The 20,274-nt window shown below is 48.2% G+C and overlaps 1 protein-coding gene across 8 annotated transcripts in view; it reads left to right on the top strand.

The window, feature by feature from the left end:
- The window catches only part of Rpap3 (RNA polymerase II associated protein 3), a 29,489-nt gene extending 22,471 nt beyond the window's left edge, over nt 1-7,018 (top strand). For 7 of the 8 annotated variants that reach the window (XM_063263372.1, XM_017594784.3, XM_063263371.1 and 4 more), the window contains 5 exons: nt 671-891; nt 2,348-2,534; nt 3,413-3,510; nt 3,880-3,980; nt 6,734-7,017. In XM_063263372.1, coding sequence (XP_063119442.1) covers nt 671-891; nt 2,348-2,534; nt 3,413-3,510; nt 3,880-3,980; nt 6,734-6,822 — 696 coding nt within the window. In that variant the 3' untranslated portion in view covers nt 6,823-7,017. Of the gene's footprint in view, nt 1-670; nt 892-2,347; nt 2,535-3,412; nt 3,511-3,879; nt 3,981-6,733 lie in introns of all 8 variants that reach the window. The other variant, NM_001004243.1, reaches the window with a different exon arrangement.
- Nucleotides 7,019-20,274: the final 13,256 nt, after the last annotated feature.

Here is a 20,274-nt window from a genome sequence, read left to right as displayed (position 1 = left end):
GCTCCTCCTGCACCATGCCTGCCTGGATGCTGCCCTGCTCCCATGTTGATGACAATGGACTGAACCTCTGAACCTGTAAGCCAACCACGGTGAAATGTTGTCCTTATAAGAGTTGCCTTGGCCGTGGTGTCTGTTCACAGCAGTGAACCCTAACTAAGACAATAGGGAATATTATTTATTAAACTGGAGAACCTACCAACTTTATGAATGTGATTTGGCAAGTCTGCGGTCTGGACTGGATTTACCCAGCTGCTGTGCTCCTGGAGAGTGTGCTGAGTTTCAGTCGGACTTGGGCAGTGCCTCCCCCTCCCCCTTCCCTTGCTGTGCTTCCCTCAGCCCACAGAGCGCCTGCTGTCGGGAGGGCCTGTCTGTCTGTCAGCAGGGTCCTGTCTGTCCTTGCTCCCCCCAGCCTGTGGACTGCCTGGCAGCCTGTTTGTATGTCCTTCCTGTAACGTACTGTGCACTTGATTCCCACTTTTAGGTGCCGGATAGGCAGAGAGCTTTTCTTTGTTTGTGTTCTCAGACATGGTATATTCCTAAGTCTGTCTGGCTGACAACTTGCATTTACTTTCAGCTGGAGTATCAGCCGTGAGCAGTCTGTACATTTGTGACCTTACCATGGGAAAACTTTTCATATGTTCATTTAAAGAATCAATTTTAATTGTTTTAGAAAGCACTCAAGAAGGTTTTTATTGAAGAAACTGGCAATTTGATAGAGTCTGTCGATGCACCAGAGAGCTCTGCCACCGTCCCCGAGAGTGACCGAGCAGCAGTGGCTGTGGACACTGGACGCAAGAAGGATTTCAGCCAGGGCGACTCTGTGTCCTCAGGGGAGACACCAAGAGCTAAAGTGTTGAAAATAGAAGCAGTCGGCGACTCGTCAGCCCCACAGTGAGTAGTTCCTGCCCTGCCCTGTCCTGTCTCTGTGATGGAGGCAACTTCACAGGCAGTTGTATGACTCCTGAGCTGCATGTTTGAGCAGCTCACTAACTGCACGGTGCGGTGACCGTCCCCATCTGCACTGAGACTACGCCTGAGGAACAGCCTTCTTCCTTCACCAAGGGGACTTCACAGGCGGTGTAGAGATGGGCAGTGCTTTCGTTCCTGGTCAGGATGACTTTCTCACTTTCTTTTCTAGAACTGTAGTGTAATCTGTTTCACTGTTGAGAGAGAGAGAGAGAGAGAGAGAGAGAGAGAGAGAGAGAGAGAAAACATATTTGATAGAAGGAAGCACCATAAGAAATGAAGAATTTGAGTGTTACCATTAGTATATCCATCAATACTGAAGACTGTTGAACACTCTTTAAATATAGTTTAGAACTGAGAGCCAAGAACAAAGAAGAAAGGAGGGAGGAGGGGCCTTAGCCAGGGATGCGGGGACAGGGCTGGGACAGGGCTGTGGTGGAGCAGGTGTAATGAGTGTCTATGGAAAGCCTTCAGTGAAACATTCCCAGTTGTAGTCTAACTCAGAGTTATTATCAGTTATTATTAACAACAACAATAGTAATAATAACATACAGTCCACACGACTTCCTTACTGATGACTGTGGAGAAGGTGCAGACCTACCGGGTGTGTTTGGGCCTCTGGTTAGTCTTTTATTGCCACTCAATAAATACACAAAGTGTGTGTTTTAAACATTGGACTATAGTAGAGGTTTATTTAAGGCATTGTATGAATTATTCAGAAATGCCAAATAAAATGAAGTATTTATTTCTTCTTGAAATATCTTGAAGCTGTGATAACTCAGATTTCTGAAAGGCTGAGTTATATAGAGATGATCTTCTCAAAGAGTGGGCCAGCTCACCACCCAGCAGTCAACTGCGGCCAGTGCATAGCCAGACACACACACACACACCTCACACGCATATACCACACGCAAACACACACCACACACACACAACATACCACACATACATACACCACACCACACACACACACACACACCATACCATACATATACACACACATACACCACACCATACACACATACACACACACACCACACATACACACACATACACCATACCCCCCCACACACATACACACCACACCACACATATACACACACACCATACCACACATACACACACCACACCATACCACACACATGCACACATGTACACATACATATGCACACACATACATACACACATGTTGAAAGAATTGAAAGGGCATACACACATTCTTGTCACAAACGCGTGCTGTGCACACACACATGTGGAAAGAACTAGAACTGTTGGCATGCAGACAGCAAACAGTGCTGAAGTCTGATGTTAGAGCTCCCATTGCTCTTGGTTTTGGCTGCTCATTCTGTTGCTGCTTGGCTAATGCTCTGAAATACTGCAGGGCGCAGGTGGACGTGAAGCAGGGCGTGCGTCAGTCAGTGAGTGAGAAAACCTCTGTGAGGGTAGCGCAGACGCCGGGTCAGTTGGCCGCTGTAGTTCTGCCTCCAGTTCCTGCCAACTCCTTCCAGCTGGAGTCTGATTTCAGACAGTTGAGAAGTTCCCCCGAGATGCTGTATCAGTATGTGAAGGTGAGCTGGGGGGCGGGAGGGACCCCACAGTGCTCCGGACGTAGGTCAGAGAGCAGCCTCGGTGGTTTCAGCAGTGCCACGCCTCCCTTTTGTGTAGCACAAGTCAGAAAATGCCTTCCCTGCTGGGTGTGCATTGTCCTGGACAGTGAGCTGTGTGTGAAATTCAGGGCCTAAAATGACTTAGTCTAATTTCATATTCCATAGCTTTAGCTTTAATATTTAATCTTCCACCGGGGGCAGGGAACGGGAGTCCTTGGGTCGTCTGTGAGCCAGGCAGTGCGAGCAGTGCGTGGGCATTTGCTTCCTGCAAGTGACCTTTTGTAGCCAGGTCGTTGCGTGGAGCAGTGATAGAGCAGCTTAGTCTCTTCAAGTGCAGTGGCATCACCTTCACCTCTGTTGCTGAGTCACGTCAAGTGGCCCCCAAGCTGCTTTTCTCTATTCCTAGTTGAGTTTGGGAGCTCCCTCACGAGGGTCCATCTCTTCTGGTCGTGGGATTTTCTATTATAATTACCTGTTATTTTAATTGTATGTGTTTGTATGTGTGAGTGTTTGCATGTTTACGTATGTGTGTATGCATGAATGTGTTGGACCCCCTGGAGCTGGAGACATAGGGTTGCTGTTAAGGGGGTGCTGGGAATTGAACCCGGATCCTTTGCATAAGCCAGAAGCGCTCCAGCTGTAGGCACCGACTGCTCCAGGGGAGAGCCATGACTATCTTAGGTCCCTATGGGTTCCCTCCTTTCAGAGTTGTGTCTAAGGAAACCTCACTATCTCATTAAATATTAGTGTTCATTAGTTAGTCATGTTTTTACTTGAGCAATTATTATATAACGTGTAATGTGAATGTTGTCAAATTCAACTTTCTCCTTTTACCCCAGAAAATTGAACCATCTTTGTATCCGAAGTTGTTTCAGAAAAACCTAGATCCAGATGTATTCAATCAAATCATTAAAATTTTACACGACTTTTACGTTGAGTAAGTTGAATTTTTAGTTGTATTCTCACATTGTAATGTTTTGTCCAACATCTTTAATCTTAATATTTTGTGCGTGGCAACGTGAACTTCCTAGTAAGGTTCGCTGTTATAGAAACACTGATGTGGAGGAAGTCTAACGGGGAAAGACTTCTTAGAGGAAGTGTATGGCGGCCTCTGCGGGAGAGCAGCGGGATTGGGCGCCTGGCTCCTGTGGAAGACACTGTGATGTCATCTGCAGACTGGGCTGGGCTGGGCTCGTCCCTTTATGCTATTATAACAGTGCTACCTTGGGGAAATGAAGACTTTGTGGTTACTACAGAAAGCCGCTGCCTGTACCTGATCACTTGGTTTATATTTGGACTGTTTCAGGAGGGAAAAGCCAGCTCTCATCTTTGAAGTCTTAGAAAGGCTTTCTCAGCTAAGAAGGTTCGACATGGCGGTGATGTTTATGTCAGGAACTGAGAGAGAGCGTAAGTTCTGAGAGAGCAGGCTTTCCTAGCTCCTCATCCTCCTGTGCTGATCTGTTTTACCACGCACAAGATACAGAGTCAAACACAAATCATGTACAACTCAGTTAAACAGTCTGTGCAGTTGGAGTCCATGCAGTTAGAATGTGTTGTAGTTCTCGGCAGTGTTTCACGTGTAGGCACCATCTCCATCCTCCAACCCAGGAGGCAGCCAAGGCCTGGGGGTGAAGGTGAGGCCACACGCGTGCAGTGGGGTGTAGTCAGTGGCACAAAGGTTTGATTTTTCCACTGTGGAGTAAGCAAAGGGTCCTGCCGCAGAGCAGCATGTATGTGAGCCTCTGAGAGGCTGTCCTTGAGTCTCTTAGCAGAATTCTAAAGTGCAGAAGTCAGTTAGACAGGGGGTGGGTGGGGCACAGAAGCTCCCAGGGGTCAGCACGAGCTGCAGGCGCTGCATGGCCGCAGCAGCAGTGCTGAGAGCGTTACCAGTGCAGTGTACCCAGGTTTTTGGTCTGGGGTCAGAAGTGCAGATGATGGCCCTGAGATCTTCCCTTCCTTATGCTACAGTCTGGCATAAAAATCACACTCTGCAAAAAATGCAGTTACTCAGAGTTGTCTTAGTTAGGGTCTTACTGCTGTGAAGAGACACCATGACCAAGGCAAGTCTTATAAAGGACAGCATTTAATTGGGGCTGGCTTACAGGTTTAGAGGGTCAGTCCATTATCATCAAGGTGGGAACATGGCAGCATCCAGGCAGGCATGGTGCAGGAGGAGCTGAGGGTCTACATCTTGATCCAAAGGCACTCAGGAGAAGACTGGCTCCATGTGGTTAGGATGAGGGTCTCATTGCCCACCCCGCAGTGACACACTTCGTCCAGCAAGGCCACATCTCCTGATAGTACCACTTCCTGGGCCAAGCACATGCAAACCACTCCAGAGGTCTAATTCTGTTTTAGGTAAAAGATAAGTCATTTAGTTATAACTATGCCAATTATTATTTTACAAGATTTCTTTAGTTTTTTAAAGTATTTTAAATATGTGTGTGCATCGTGGTGTGCTGTGAGCCACCTTTTAGGCATTGGGAACCAAGTCCGTCCTTTGCAAGAGCGGCAAGCACTTTAACCTGTGAGCATCTCTCCAGGCCTTGTCTTTGTTTTTTGAGACATGGTCTTACTGTGTAGCTGGCCTAGAACTTACTAACTCACAGGAGTCCTTCTGAGTGCCAAGTGCTAAGATGCCAGGCATGTGCCAACATGAGTGGCTAAAAAAATGCCAATTTCTTTACTTTTAAAAATTAGCAAAAGCTGGGCTTGGTAACTCAGGCTAGGCATGGTAGCACAGGCTTTTAATCCCAGCACTCAGGAGGCCAAGGCAGATCTCTCTGAATTCAAGAGCAGCCTGGTCTACAGAGCAAGTTCCAGAACAGCCAGGGCCACACAGACAAAGCCTATCTTGAAAAAATTAGCAAAAACTTAAGTATGACTTTCTAAAGCTGCTCCTACACCAGGCACCCTGAGCTCCTCTTGTCCTCGTTGTAGCCGTGACACAGAAGGCTCAGTCAGTCCCCTTGTTGGATGCTCTCAGCTGGATGTGGTGGTACGTGCGTGCACTGTGGTCTTGGCCCTCGAGCCTGAGCAGCATTTTGAGTTCGAGGCCAGCCTAGACTATAACAGGCAAGCCCCTTAAAAAACAAAACAAAACAGAATAAAAGCAGCAAGAGAAGCATCCTTACATCAGGAAGAAATCGAGGGTTAGGGATTAAAATGTGGTCAGAGCTGGAGACATGGCTTAGTATACACACACACACACACACACACACACACACACACTTGCATCAGGCTGCTGAGCCATCTTGCAAACTCCACCCCCTGAGGCCCTTACTTCTTCCCTCTTGAATACCTGCTCCCGGGTCTTCACTCCTTCAGCTGCCGCTCATGGCCAACAACTCTCTTGGAGTGCCTGCCTGCCTCCCATGGCCCCTCTGTCTCTCACCCTGCTTCGGTTTTCTTTCTAAAAAATAGCTGTGGCACTTTTGTGAGTATATATTTCTTCCTTTTTCTTAGAAGGAATGAAAGCTCTTGGGAGCAGGAAGCCTGCTTCTGCACTGGGTGCACGGCGAGTGTCCTTTCTCTCTGGATGTGCTTGGAGGACATGAGCTAGTTCTTCACGTCACCCTGGAGCAGGAGCATGGCTGGTCTCTCCTGTCTGCCGAGCGGACATGGGGAGCATGCGGATCATTGTGATGACCTGTCACAGGTCATTGTGGTGACCTGTCATATTGCCACTGATTTCGACGGCTCATTCCAGTTCGGGGTTGACAATCAGAGCCGTGACAGATCCCCAAGTGTTACTGAGATGTTAGAGTGTCACTGAGGATGAGGAGAAAGTCACACTGGAAGCAAGATGGTCTGGACCGCATTACTTCTCAGATTACTCTTTAAATATACAGACCAGCTGGACATGGTGGCACAGCCTTTAATCCCAGCACTCCAGAGGCAGAAACAGGCAGGCAGATCTGGGTTTGAGGCCAGCCTGGTCTACAGAGCAAGTTCCAGGCCAGCCAGGGCTACACAGAGAAGCCCTGTCTCAACAAACAAGCAAACATCCGTAGGTACACAAACAAGAATTCATGAGAAATGTGGTTTCTGGTAAAAGATGGTAAAAAGTTTATCTGACTGGTCAGGTTAGTGTCTTAAATTTCTGTTTTGCACAGTGTTGTAAAATGAGAGTGACATTCAGTCTTTTTTTCCCTTTTTAGTCACAAAAGTATTATTCAATCACTTAGAAAAATCAGAATTGAAGGAGGATTCTGTTGAAGAACTCAAGAAAAGATACGGCGGTGGCTGACCTCCATGATTGGACATTGTTACCTCTTCTGTGTATGTTACTTTTCTTACTGAAATCAAGTGTTTGGCCCTTTAGACAGTGAAACCTTACCTGAGAGGACTTTCCTCTCTGGACGGCAGTTGACTCACTGTAAATGTTCTGTGGCCTAACTCGTGAGAAATGCTTCAAAAATAAACTAAGTTTCCATGAGATAAATTCATAAGGGTCAGTATTTCATTTTATAAATAATTTTAAATGTTACAGTCGTATGTTCCTGTCTCATAACTTTTATATTTTCATGAATTTTTATAATCACAACACACAGCTACTTCATTTCCACATTAATAAAGTGAGAGAGGGTATTGGTGAGACAACAGAGCTGTCTCTCTCCCTTCCTATGCATCTAAACTAAACCATTTTCATCAACAATGGGGCTACGACAGGGTCCTCAGCTCCTGCTGGGACTGTCTTGTGATGCTCCAGCTGTCTAGACTTGGCAGTTATAGTCCAATGTCACCATGGAGTCAGACCTGGTGCAGCTTCGATGAGTGTTGGTGGTGAGTCCTGTAGCAAGCGTGTTATAGGTTACATGCTATAACCCTTGGCTATTTGCCAAGCCCTTTCTCTGTGTGAGGTTTTGGGTCATTGCTGATTCTGCAATAACCCAAGTTTAAAGATTCTGGGGGAGCGACTTGGTCCTAAACCTCTGCCTACCGTAAGCATCCTGTGGGTGCTGCAGTAGGGGTCCATGGAAAATGCCTAGGACAGTCCCCAGAGGCGGAAGTAGTGAGTGCCAAGCATTAGGACTTTGGGTGCCTACGTGTCTTAGTTAGGGTTTTACCACTGTGAACAGACACCATGACCAAAGCAACTCTTATAAGGACAACATTTAACTGGGGCGGGCTCACAGGTTCAGAGGTTCAGTCCAGTATCCTCTAGGATGACAGCATCCAGGCAGGCATGGTGCAGGAGGAGCTGAGAGTTCTACATCTTCATCTGAAGGCTGCTAGGAGACTGGCTCCCACGTGGTTAGGAGTAGGGTCTCATTGCCCACACCCTCAGTGACACACTTCCTCCAACAAGGCCACACCCACTGCAGCCAGGCCACACCTCCTAATAGTGCCACTCCCCGGGCCAAGCATATTCAAACCACCAGGTCCAAGGGAGATCCCCACCTGTACTGGAGGGAAGCCAGGAGAAGCTATTCTCTGAGAACTGTCTGCTTATGGTGTAGATTTAAACTGAGCCCTTGGCCACCAGAGATCATTGTTATAAGCACCAACATGGAGGAGACATTAGGCTCAGACTGAAAAGATTACAAAGAATCATCAAGGCTAAGGAGGAAGCACAATGTAGCCGGATCAGCACCAGGCATGGAGGAGTGTGGGCCCAGGACCCACCGGGAGACTTGTTGGCAGTAGGAGTGTAAGGTGGTCTTGTGGGAAGGTGGGTGGGGGTCAGATCCAGACCATGACGATTTTCTGTACAGTGACAAAAAGGCCACAGACTGTTTTTCCAAGTAAGAGAATGGAGACATACTCGGGTTATTCAGCCTGTCACCTGTCACCAGATAAATGAGTGGCGATGAGTGACAGAGCAGAGGCACTGTACGAGGTTGTCTGATACTCCACATGCCTGGTGGCCTTCATGTACTGTGTTCTTGCGGTGAAGAAGAAAGGGTAGATCAAGGTACTGCTAAGGAGGCAGACTTCTATAGGTGGATGACGTTCACATGTAGATCCGATCAGTGAGAGGAGTAGGACTAACAGCACATAAGTCAGCTGGCCTTGAACTCCTGACCTTCCTGCCCCTGCCTCCTGATGGCAGGGTTGTGGGTCTACACCACTGTGCCCACTTGATTTGCTTCCCATTTGTTACTGTGTGCCTGTAACGTGGTGGCTACATGCTAGACTTCAAGCTGCTTGTGTATCATGTGAAAGCTTTTGTTTTAAACATGTCATTAGTGCTAATATTGACCTTGTCCATGACAAAGTCCAGTTAATGTTGATAAACTGATCTGTCTAGAGTATCACCACTTGTGTGAGAGCTAGAATCAGTGGGCTCCTTTTCTCACTCTGGGGATTTATTGTAGGGTCTTCAAGTCAATTCACTTTAGAATTATACCCACGGCTTTAAAGGGAAATCACTTAGAAAAGTGAAGCCTACATAGTGTAGTTCACCTCACTTCCTTATACTGATTGTTGAATCATTTGGGGCAATAAAGAGACAGGTATGAGTTCTTTTCCACATGACTGTTTTGTTTTGTTGAGCTTTTATAAAGTTTAAACACACACACACACACACACACACACACACACACACACACACACACACACATGCACAAAGCCTTTGCACAGGTACCTTATGTGCTTGCCCGAGGTTGGGCTGAGACAGCAGAGACCCACCTGTCCCTGGGCACTCAGTGGGGCTGTTAGTACTAAGCCCTTCCAATCTGTGTTTGTAAGCACTCCTTCCTGTGTTTGCTTCCCCATATATAAGCACCAGCATTGGGAATGGGCTCATTTGAGTGTCTGATGAGCAGTTAGGGGACTCTTGTGCAGGCTGAATGGCCTTGAGCGAGAGGACCATAAGTCCGCCCACCAGCCTGACTCCCCCATGCCAGCACGAGCCATCTGGAATACTTCATGGATCCCTTGACACAAGTCAACAAAAGATGGCAGTGGATGGCACTGATTGCCCTGGCTCCTGAAGACACAGCCTCTGCCAAGGCTGCTAGGAACAGTGTTTGGACCATCGGGCTGGACGAGCCACTTCCCCGGGGGAGGGACTCTGATGACAGGCATCAAGCTGTGACTAGTCTAAGCACCCCTTCTGGGACTGCCTGAGTAGGCTGTGAGGCTTGCTCAGAGTTGCCTAGGGGCTTCCCTGTGCGGTCCCCCTCGGTGTTGCCACTTCAGGTCTAGTAGACTTCTCTTCATGGCCTTTCTTCCTTGCTTATGGGAGTGCAGACTGAGCCAGTGACAGAGGAGAGGCAGGGAGGAATGGTTACCATGGAGACCGTGGCAGTAGGCAGGGCTTGACAGGAGGATGAGCAGGCAGCCTCTTCTCTAGTTAGCAGCTTGATGGTTGGAAAAGCTCAGGCCTTGACCTGACGGCCGAGGGTCCTGCCGGTGCCACTGTGAACCTAACAGCGTAGATGTCACACACAGCTGAAAACCGCAGATGCCCATAGCCACCCCACACTAGGACTCGAAGCTGCCAGGCTCATGAGCCTCATACACCTGGCCCTCCAGAACAGAGTACTGACAACCATTGTTTGAGTGCTGGAGGTGTGATGGGACAGAAGCCCTGGAGGCCTGTGGTCATGTGGCCTCTGCCAAAGCATCTGCCCCCAGAGGACTTGGTACTAGCAGTATCCCCTGGGCTCAAGTCCATCTGTGGGCTCCAGTGTGGTGCCTCATATTGTACTGATTCTGCCCAGAAATCCCATCTGTCCACTGGGTTCCTCCCCGCTATGGCAGAAGATGCCCAACTCATCCCAACCTCATCCAGCATCCAGTTCCCAAATGGCCCTCTAAGGCCTCGGATCTTGAGTGGAGGCAGGGTGCCTCAGCCGTATACCCTAGCTCTCCTATGCTGTGTCCAAGAAGCAAGCACCAGTTGAGTCTTCACTGCGGCCATTAACAACCACATAGCATTTGAGGAGTGTAAGAGAGGCCAGGGAGGAAGAAGAGAGGAAACAAAAGATGGACGATGGGAGAGTAGACTGGGAGAAGCCAGAGAAAACAGTCTGCATTGCTTCTTGCTAAGAGTTCCAAAGGACTGCACATCCTTGGGGCTGAGAGCTGTGCCACGGCTACTGGTAGCCAAGAGTCCCTGTACCCGACCGATGGGCAAGGGTTCTGGTACCGGAGGCTTCCACTGGGCTGCCATGTTAGAGGCCTCTGCTTGTTCCTACATCACTTGCCTACTCTAGTCCCTTGCAGCTGTTAAATATCAAGGGGTGAGAAAATTCTAGAAGTTCGTATTTGAAGGGTGTCTGGTCTACCTACAGTTTCTCTCCAAGCAGAGCAAAAAACCTTTCTGTGTTCTGCATCCAGTGGGCTGTATGTCCGTTCAAGGTAATGCCTAGGATACAAGGGCTGGCGAGATGGCTCTGTGGGTGCTTGCTGCCAAGCCTGATGACCTGAGTTCGATACCCAGAACCCATGTGGTGGAAGGGGAGAACTGACTCCCATAGGAGTGCCTCTGAACTTCCACATATGCACACACACACACACACACACACACACACACACACACACACACACACACACACACAAATAAATAAAAAAACAGGAATAGACCTTGGTTTTCCTGGGCAGGTCGTCCTCATAGTGTATCATCAGATACTATGGTCTTTGAAGGTCTGACGACATTCTTTACTCCCTGTTGAGGAGTATACAAAACGCTGCCATTAATAAACTTGCTGGCCTGGGTTATCAGCCCTTCATTCCTCCTGACCCCAACTTTTGACTCTCTCCTTTCGTTATCTCTTCAACTTCATCCCTGAGGTCCCTCCCCCTCAGGACTTGTTCAGAGTCACGATATGGCTTGTCCAGGCTCATGGACATGGAGAAGATCTCACACGTTTTGGTGAGCTAGGTAACACTCAGGTCGTGGGGTGTGCAAACTTGACACTGCCTAGAGCCATCTGAGATGACGGAGCCTCAATTGAGAAAACGGCTCCATGAGATCCTGCCCTAGACCAGGCCTTTTCCTCAATTGGGAGAGGGCTTAGCCCATTGTAGGTGTGGGAACCCCTGGGCTGTTGGTCCTGGGTTCTATGAGGAAGCAGGCTGAGCAAGCCATGAGGAGCAAGCCAGTAAGCAGCCCCCCTCCATGGCCTCTGCATGAGCTCCTGCCTCCAGGTTCCTGCACTGTTTGAGTTCGTGTCCTGGCTTCCCTCAATGTTGGGCGCCAATGTGGAACTGTGAGCTAAATAAACTCTTCCCCTGCTTGCTTTAGGAGCCCTAACTAAGACAAGCTATCACCGGCATAGTGGGCTGTCGCTTTTGGGAGGATTGTAGAAGGCTCTTTTGGGCGGAAGTTTTATGATCTTTTTCTGGATTTTGTGGTCTGTCCCTGGAGCTGTTGTCTTACAGCCTTTTTTTTTTTTTTTTTTCCAAAATCAGGCCTGGTCCTTAAGCAGAAAGGCTCTGAGCACGTGGATCAAATGCTTATATCCACCTCAGATCTATACATTAAAACTCCAAAGCCCCAGTCTGTGGCATTTGGAGATGGAGCCCTTGGGAGGTAATCTGTCACAAGGTCGGGCTGATGAAACTGGTGCTCTTGTGAGGGGAGAGAAGACAGCTTTCTCTTCCTTTCTTGTGCTCACCCTCTCCTCTACACTGCGGGAATACAGTGAAAGGGATGGTGACCTGCAACCAGAGGGACCCTCCCCAGGTACAGGGTCACAGCATCTGGGACCAGAGGAGAGGGACTCTCACCAGGTACAGGGTCACAGCATCTGGGACCAGAGGAGAGAGACCCTCACCAGGTACAGGGTCACAGCATCTGGGACCAGAGGAGAGGGACCCTCACCAGGTACAGAGTCACAGCATCTGGGACCAGAGGAGAGGGACCCTCACCAGGTACAGGGTCACAGCATCTGGGACCAGAGGAGAGGGACCCTCACCAGGTACAGGGTCACAGCATCTGGGACCAGAGGAGAGGGACCCTCACCAGGTACAGGGTCACAGCATCTGGGACCAGAGGAGAGGGACCCTCACCAGGTACAGGGTCACAGCATCTGGGACCAGAGGAGAGGGACCCTCACCAGGTACAGGGTCACAGCATCTGGGACCAGAGGAGAGGGACCCTCACCAGGTACAGGGTCACAGCATCTGGGACCAGAGGAGAGGGACCTTCACCAGGTACAGGGTCACAGCATCTGGGACCAGAGGAGAGGGACCCTCACCAGGTACAGGGTCACAGCATCTGGGACCAGAGGAGAGGGACCCTCACCAGGTACAGGGTCACAGCATCTGGGACCAGAGGAGAGGGACCCTCACCAGGTACAGGGTCACAGCATCTGGGACCAGAGGAGAGGGACCTTCACCAGGTACAGGGTCACAGCATCTGGGACCAGAGGAGAGGGACCTTCACCAGGTACAGGGTCACAGCATCTGGGACCAGAGGAGAGGGACCTTCACCAGGTACAGGGTCACAGCATCTGGGACCAGAGGAGAGGGACCCTCACCAGGTACAGGGTCACAGCATCTGGGACCAGAGGAGAGGGACCTTCACCAGGTACAGGGTCACAGCATCTGGGACCAGAGGAGAGGGACCTTCACCAGGTACAGGGTCACAGCATCTGGGACCAGAGGAGAGGGACTCTCACCAGGTACAGGATCACAGCATCTGGGACCAGAGGAGAGGGACCTTCACCAGGTATGGGGTCACAGTATCTGGGATTAGAGGGACTTTCACCAGGCACGGGGTTCACGGCATCAGTGAATAGAAAGACCTTCATTAAGCACGGGGTTCACAATATCAGTGACCAGAAGGATCTTTACCAGGTGTGGTCACAACCTCTATGACCAGAGAGACCTTCATCACGATCTTTTCTTTTCAGCCCTCAGAACAGAATGTTTGCTTCTTAAGCTGGTCACTTGCTGATTATTTTAAAGCAAACCCAAGCTGAGGTGAGTGGGAAGCAGGAAGAATCTGCTCTCTGTGTGGTTATGAGGTCACATAGAAGAAGGTGGCTTCCTCGGGGCAGTGCTTAGTTAGATATTCGTGAAGTAAGCCAACAAGGAAGGAATCCAATTGCTGCAGAATGGGGTCTCCAGACAGAGAGCCTTTGAACTTACTCAAAGCCCCGGTCTGAACATTAAAGACCTTTTTCTCATCGTTAATGAGTATTAGTTCAGTTCTCTTTTACAAGGGCATGTCTTCAGAGAGCTGCTCCTCTCAAACGTGTTTTGAACGCCGAGTGAGTAAGAAGGAACGCAATTTGCATTTCTGTTTCTCGGTAGAACTCTCTTTTGTGGGTCACACCACTTCAAATGGACTTAATGATAACACTATCCTGCGCCAACTGTGTGTGAGTCACTGTGCCCAGAGCTTTGCATACAATATTTAAACTCAGAAGGAGGAGCAGGTTGTCCTGGGGGTCATGCAGGGGCTACTATGATTTAGCTATCTCTGTTCTTTCTTCTGTTTCACAAAATGACCTTGAGAACACAAAGACATCCAGAGTCCCCTGGCTGGCTGTTGGCATTCTGTTGGCATTACTGCCACCTGCTGGCCGTTCATAAAATAGCAGCACATTATGTCCTCATTTGTTAGCAACAGTGAAAGTGAATTTATTTTCTTAGTAAGATGGGCTGCTGGATTTGTAAGTCTTTAGTGTGTTGCATTAGTCAGAATGTGTGTACACACACACACACACATGTTTATATATCTATGTGTGTATGTGTGTGTATGTGTATTCATATATAGATGGGATTTACTAGACTTACACAGACTTACAGCCTGTGGTCCTGGCGCTCCAATCATGGCTGTCTCTTTATGGAATGTCCCTTGAGAGTCTGATAATCATTCAGTCCAAGAGACTGGATGTCTCTGCCATTATGACTGGTCCTAGAGTCCTGGAGGGTCTGGAGAGCTGGTTTTGAAAACTAAAGAAGCTGGATTTAATACAGCATCGACAAGGTAGATGAGCTTGCCCGGGAGAGTGAGGGCAAGCAGGCAAAGAGCAAAGTTTCCTTCTCCCGTGTCCTTTATGTGCGCTGCCACCAGAAATGTGGCCCAGATTCAGGGTGGGCCTTCCTGCTTCAAAATAATCTGACTGAGAACATCCCTCACAGGAATGCCCAATAGCCTGGTTCTAGATGCAGTCCTTAACAAGATTAGCATCACATGTATACAGCAAAAAAAAAAAAAAAAAAAAAAAAAATTAGGACGGAGTCTTTGAATGTGTTGTTCAGAAATAAGACAGAGTCTGGGAGGGAAGGACATTGAGGGCCGTGATGAAAGCACCTTGTACTCTCATTTACACAAGAGGCATCTCATGGAGTCTGCATCCGTGCCAGCCATCCTGGTGGAACAGTCAGCACACGGAGAGGGCTGCAGGACTCACCCAGTCCATGGGCCATAGACAGGGCAGACCAGGCAGGCACACAGCTCACAGCTCACAACCGGTGTCCAGCCATGGCTAGGTCAGCACGTCATCTGCCCAGCCCAAAGCAGATGCATATCAGGTCTTTCCAGACACTTGGAGGGTGTTTTGAAGAAGCAACCCCCAGTGTATTTCAGTACAAACCCCTCCACCTCCTGGATTTAAAATAAGCATCGTATTGAACTTTGAAAAGGAAGAGCTGGGGTTGGGGATTTAGCTCAGCGGTAGAGCACTTGCCTACCAAGCGCAAGGCCCTGGGTTCGGTCCCCAGCTCCGAAAAAAAGAAAAAAAAAAAAGAAAAAGAAAAAAAAAACTGAAAAGGAAGAGCTATCCTAAAAATACAGGCGGGGAGGAGCAGGTGGAAAGGCTGTTTTCTTATAGGGGTGGGGGTGGTGGGTTGGACAGGGGCTAAAGGTCTCTCGTGGCTGTCAAGGCTCCTAGCTGGTCGCCTAGAAGGACCTGCTTGCTCTTTCTTTCCTTCACCTCAACTTGCAGCAGCAGCAGCAGCAGCAGCAGCAAGTCGCTGTGATGAGTACATTTTATCCCCATTTATTTCCAGAGGTGACTGAACGTGCTTTTCATCAGACCCGGATTGTAAGCAGGCAGGTTGTGAATTACGGTGAAATAGTCATTTGCAATGACACATGGCCAAGAGAGAGACCAAAAAGATGGCAAAGTTTTGTGGTCATTGCTCTCATTTTTTTTTCTGATTATAGCGTGGTCATCGCTCTTTTAAAAGTTATTATCATGCTGGAGGGCAGCGCTGGTGCACAACTTTAATCCCAGCGCTTGGGAGGCAGAGGCCGAGGAAATCACACGCCCAGGACCATGGGAGAATCTTGAAAAGACAAAGCTGTGAAGGAAGTGCAGGGAGTGGGTCTGATGTGCACACAGGAAGTGAACGTGCATGCAGGAAGTGGATCTGGCTTGTGCTAACCGCCTTTCGGGTTTTGGTTTTTGTTGTTTTTTTGTTCTTTGAGACATGGTTTCTTTGTGTAGCTTTGGCTGACCTGGAACTCACTCTGTAAACCAGGCTACCCCAGTGCTGGGATAAAAGGCCTGTGCCACCACTGCCCATTGCCCACTTGCCCGTCTCTCCCTTCCTCCCTCCCTCTCTCTGCATCTCGCACGTGCCTGCTTCAGCGTGTACAGGAGGTTTCATTTTGCCCTTACATACACACCCTGTCCATTTCCACCTCAAAACCCCGGCTTGAATAATGCTAACACCTCAGTCCCAAGGCTCAAACCAGACATGCAGTCCGCCACGTCAATTCCTCCTGTACATCGAGGTGGAACCCATGCATCCCACACGGTTTCTCACGGCATGATTTCTCACTGCATGAGATCTCACTGCATAGATCGAGGCTCCAGAAGAAAGCTATCGTGAACTAACTGTATGTTAACCAGAGAACTTGTTTCAAGTCTGAAGATCCCATATCAGGTCAATGTCACTAGCTAAGGACGACCGGAACTCAGGACTAAGGTTTTCATACTATAGTGATAGAACTGGTTTTAATTATGGTCCTTTACCTGTGCTATTATGAAACCAGAGTCTTATTTTCATTAATTAAACTACTTTTCAGGGCTGGAGAGATGACTCGGTGGTTAAGAGCACCGACTGCTCTTCCAGAGGTCCTGAGTTCAATTCCCAGCAACCACATGGTGACTCACAACCATCTGTAATGAGATCTGGTGCCCTCTTCTGGTGTGTCTGAAGACAGCTACAGTGTACTCATGTAAATAAAAAATTAATTAAAGAGTTAAAAAATTTTTTCTCTTCATATATCTGGTACTGATTTGCATAAATCCTGAATTGCACCCTTTAAACAACTGCACTGTTAGCTTCTGGGCCAGGAGATGGCGCTGTGCTTTTCATTTAAGCCTAAACTCTGGAGTATATAAGGTGTTGCATTGTGAACTTCATCACATGACTGTCCATCGACATTACCGGATGTTAAAACATTGGAAAAATTGAGTCGTAGTAATGGGGTCTGTACTGGCTGGTTTTGTGTGTCAAATTGACACAAGCTGAAGTTATCGCAGAGAAAGGAGCCTCAGTTGAGGAAATGCCACCATGAGACCCAGCTATAAGGCATTTTCTCAACTACTGATCAAGGGGGGAGGGCCCAGCGCATTGTGGGTGGGGTCATCCCTGGGCTGGTCTTGGGTTCTATAATAGAGCAGGCTGAGCAAGCCAGGGGAAGCAAGCCAGTAAGTAACATCCCTCCATGGCTTCTGCATCAGCTCCTGCTTCCTGACCTGCTTGAGTTCCAGTCCTGACTTCCTTTGGTGATGAACAGAAGTCCTTTGGACTTCCTTCCTCTATGTGGAAGTGTAAGCTGAATAAACCCTTTCCTCCCCAACTTTCTTCTTGGTCATGGTGTTTGTGCAGAAGTAGGAACCCTGACTAAGACAGGGTCATATACATTCGTAAAAAGGATCTAATTATTTTTATCAAAGAATGAACACAATACAGTACTGGGTGGTTGGCACCAAAATAGAAACTAAAGAAGACACCACTGCTTAAAACTTACACGTGGACTCACAAGGCTCACGAAATCCAAACCGTGCGAGTGAATTATATTTTGATTTGATACAGAGTACTTGACTGACAGCCTTCCTTTTCGACACTGAAAAAATGTCAGTGCTTACCCTTCGAGCTGTGGTGGCTTATGAGAGAGCTCTCCCTTCTCCCTAATGGGTTATCTGCAATCTTGCTTTCAAAGAGATTTTTGTTTGTTTTCGTAAGTGTGATTGATTCAATCAGTCATGACGTGTGTGGGCATGGACTTTGTATGTCTTATCAGGTTTGAGGACGGATCATGTTTTTGCATTTGAAAGTGTCTCTTGTAGAATTTGGAACGGAGTCAATCATTATTTCTCTGAGGGCCTTTTCCGCCTTGCTATTTTTTTCCTCTCCTTCTGAAACCTCCCAAAAATCACTTTTGGCTTTTTCTTGTAGTCCTACAGGTCCAGTTCATGTTCTCACCAGTGGTCCTCCAGTCCGCCTCTCCAGTGCTTGGGTTATTATGGTCACGGACTGCCATGAAGGAACGGCTTTTAGCTGGGTGCCAGCCACCTGAACACAGCGCTTATACGGTGAGCGCTTTACTGACTAAGCTGTCTCCCCAGCCCATCTCTCTGGTTTTTAAAAATTAGTTGATTAATTTGTTGTCTGTGTATGGGTATTTCGTCTGCACGCATGTCTGTGGATCATGTGTATGCTCGGTGTCCACAGAGACCAGAAAAGGGATGGATCCCCTGGAACTGGAAACACAGATAGTCGTGAGCAGCCAGTGCTCCCAACCACTGAGCCATCTTCCCAGTCCCTTTACTATAGTCATTTTATTTTCAATTTTACATTTGCATAAATGTAGCTTCTATTATAGCTTCTATTTTCTATTTTAAAAAAAAGATTTATTTTTATTTATACGAGTATGCTGTAGCTGTCTTCAGACTCACCAGAAGAGGGCATCGGATCCCCTTACAGATGGTTGTGAGCCACCATGTGGTTGCTGGGATTTGAACTCAGGACCTCTGAAAGAGCAGTCAGTGCCCCTAACCACTGAGCCACCTCTGCAGCCCCTATTTTCTATTTTTAATTTGCTTCTTTCTTTGGTTTTTGCTTTTGTTTTTCAAGACCAGGGTAACCTTAAACTCAGAGATCGCCTGCCTCTGCTCACCGAGGGCGGGGATTAAAGGCTCATGCACCTTGCCCAACCTATTTTGTACTTGTTTCAAGCAGTTTGGCCCTTGCCTGTTGAAGCAATTTTTATCTCAGCTGACTTAAAACCTTTGTCATTTCAGTATCTCCATCCTCTCAAGGTGAGCATTTGTTAGTTGTCCTTTTATTGTCCTACGGTTTGAAACATTTCTTGGCTGATTTTTTTCCCCCATACTATAATAGGATTTTGAATCTTTAAACTTTATTTAAAAACCTGTTTTAGGGCTGGCAAGGTGGCTCAACAAGTAGATGCCCCTGAGTTTGAACCCACACGGCAAAAGAAGATAACCAACTTCTGCACACTGTCTGTTGACTTCCCCACACTCGCTGTGGTATATGCAAGCATGCTCACATGTGAGGATGTGTGTGTGGGTGGGGCAAGCATGCATGTGTACATGGGCTCACACTTCTTTGTCAAGGGAGGAGGCGACACTCCGTGCAGTTCCCCGATTTCAGTAGAAGTTCCTGTTCCCACTCAGCTTAGGGTGGAGTGGGTAGAGGCGGTAGGTTCCTCACCACTGATTGGTGGAACCAGGTGTCTGCTTCTCCACACGGTCTCGGTGATGCAGTGGCATGGAATTATCTCATTATTTATTTTAAACAGGTTTTTATGAAAACTTCATACAAACATTTCCTCCTCAACAGCTGCCCCCAGATCTCTCCCCTTATTTTACTTTTCAGGGGAGGCCAAAGTCCAACTCTTGGTTCTCTGGCGCTGCCCCATTTGGGGATGAGAAGGCACTTCACTACTCATGGGAAAAGGGCACAGCTCCTGGTGCACTGTGAGGTCTCCAGGGACGCAGTGGGGCTGAGGCGCCTCTTGGTGACCCGCAGGGACACTGCTTGCTCCTTGATTCACTTGTCCCAGTCCAGCGGGTGTTGGAGTTCCTCTTTAGAGTCTCACAAACACAGGAGTCTACGCTGCCTACCCCACCTTTGCTAGTGTGGTGACATTGTTTTCTGGCTTTCTGGCTTGCTTGAATGCTTGTTTCCCAGGTCTCTGGCAGAGACAGAAAGTTGGGTCCTAGGGGCTTATTTTACGACACACAGCACTGCTGTTTCCAGTTTGCTGGCAGCCTCTGTAGCTCTGTTTGGAATGTGGGGCAAGCACTAAGCTCAGGAAGTTCACACTGTGTTCCTCATATCCCAGGGTCCCTAGTCAGTCTGCCTTCTTTACTTGGTTGGCAGCTTCTTTCTCTTCCAATTCATTTTTGTCTTCATCCTCATCTTCGTCATCTTCCTCCTCCCCCTTCTTTAGAGACAGGGTCTCATTATGCAGCCGAGGCTATTCTGGAACTCACTCTGTAGACCAGGCTGGCCTCCAACTCAGAGATCTGTCTGCCTCTGCCTCCCGAGTGCTGGGATTGGAGGCGGGAGCCACTGCAGCAGGCTTTTAGAGTTCCTTTATACTGATCTATAAACAGCGTCCTTTCAGTTGTAATTAGCGGTGAAAATACACAAGTGTGAACTTACTTTTAGTTATTTAAAAATATCTTCTGTACTTAATCTCACCCACAAGAGATTAAGACCTCCTCTCCCAACATCCCTGCCTCCACAAGGGGGCAGTAAATAGGCAGCAAGGGGCAGAAGCTTCTGGGCGAGATTCAGTATAGAATAATCT

Source organism: Rattus norvegicus, chromosome 7 (assembly GCF_036323735.1).
Source record: "Rattus norvegicus strain BN/NHsdMcwi chromosome 7, GRCr8, whole genome shotgun sequence".
NCBI classification, from domain to species: Eukaryota; Metazoa; Chordata; class Mammalia; order Rodentia; family Muridae; genus Rattus; species Rattus norvegicus.
The sequence above is the reverse complement of the archived record's forward strand: the minus strand, read 5'-3'. Positions and strand labels throughout refer to the sequence as shown.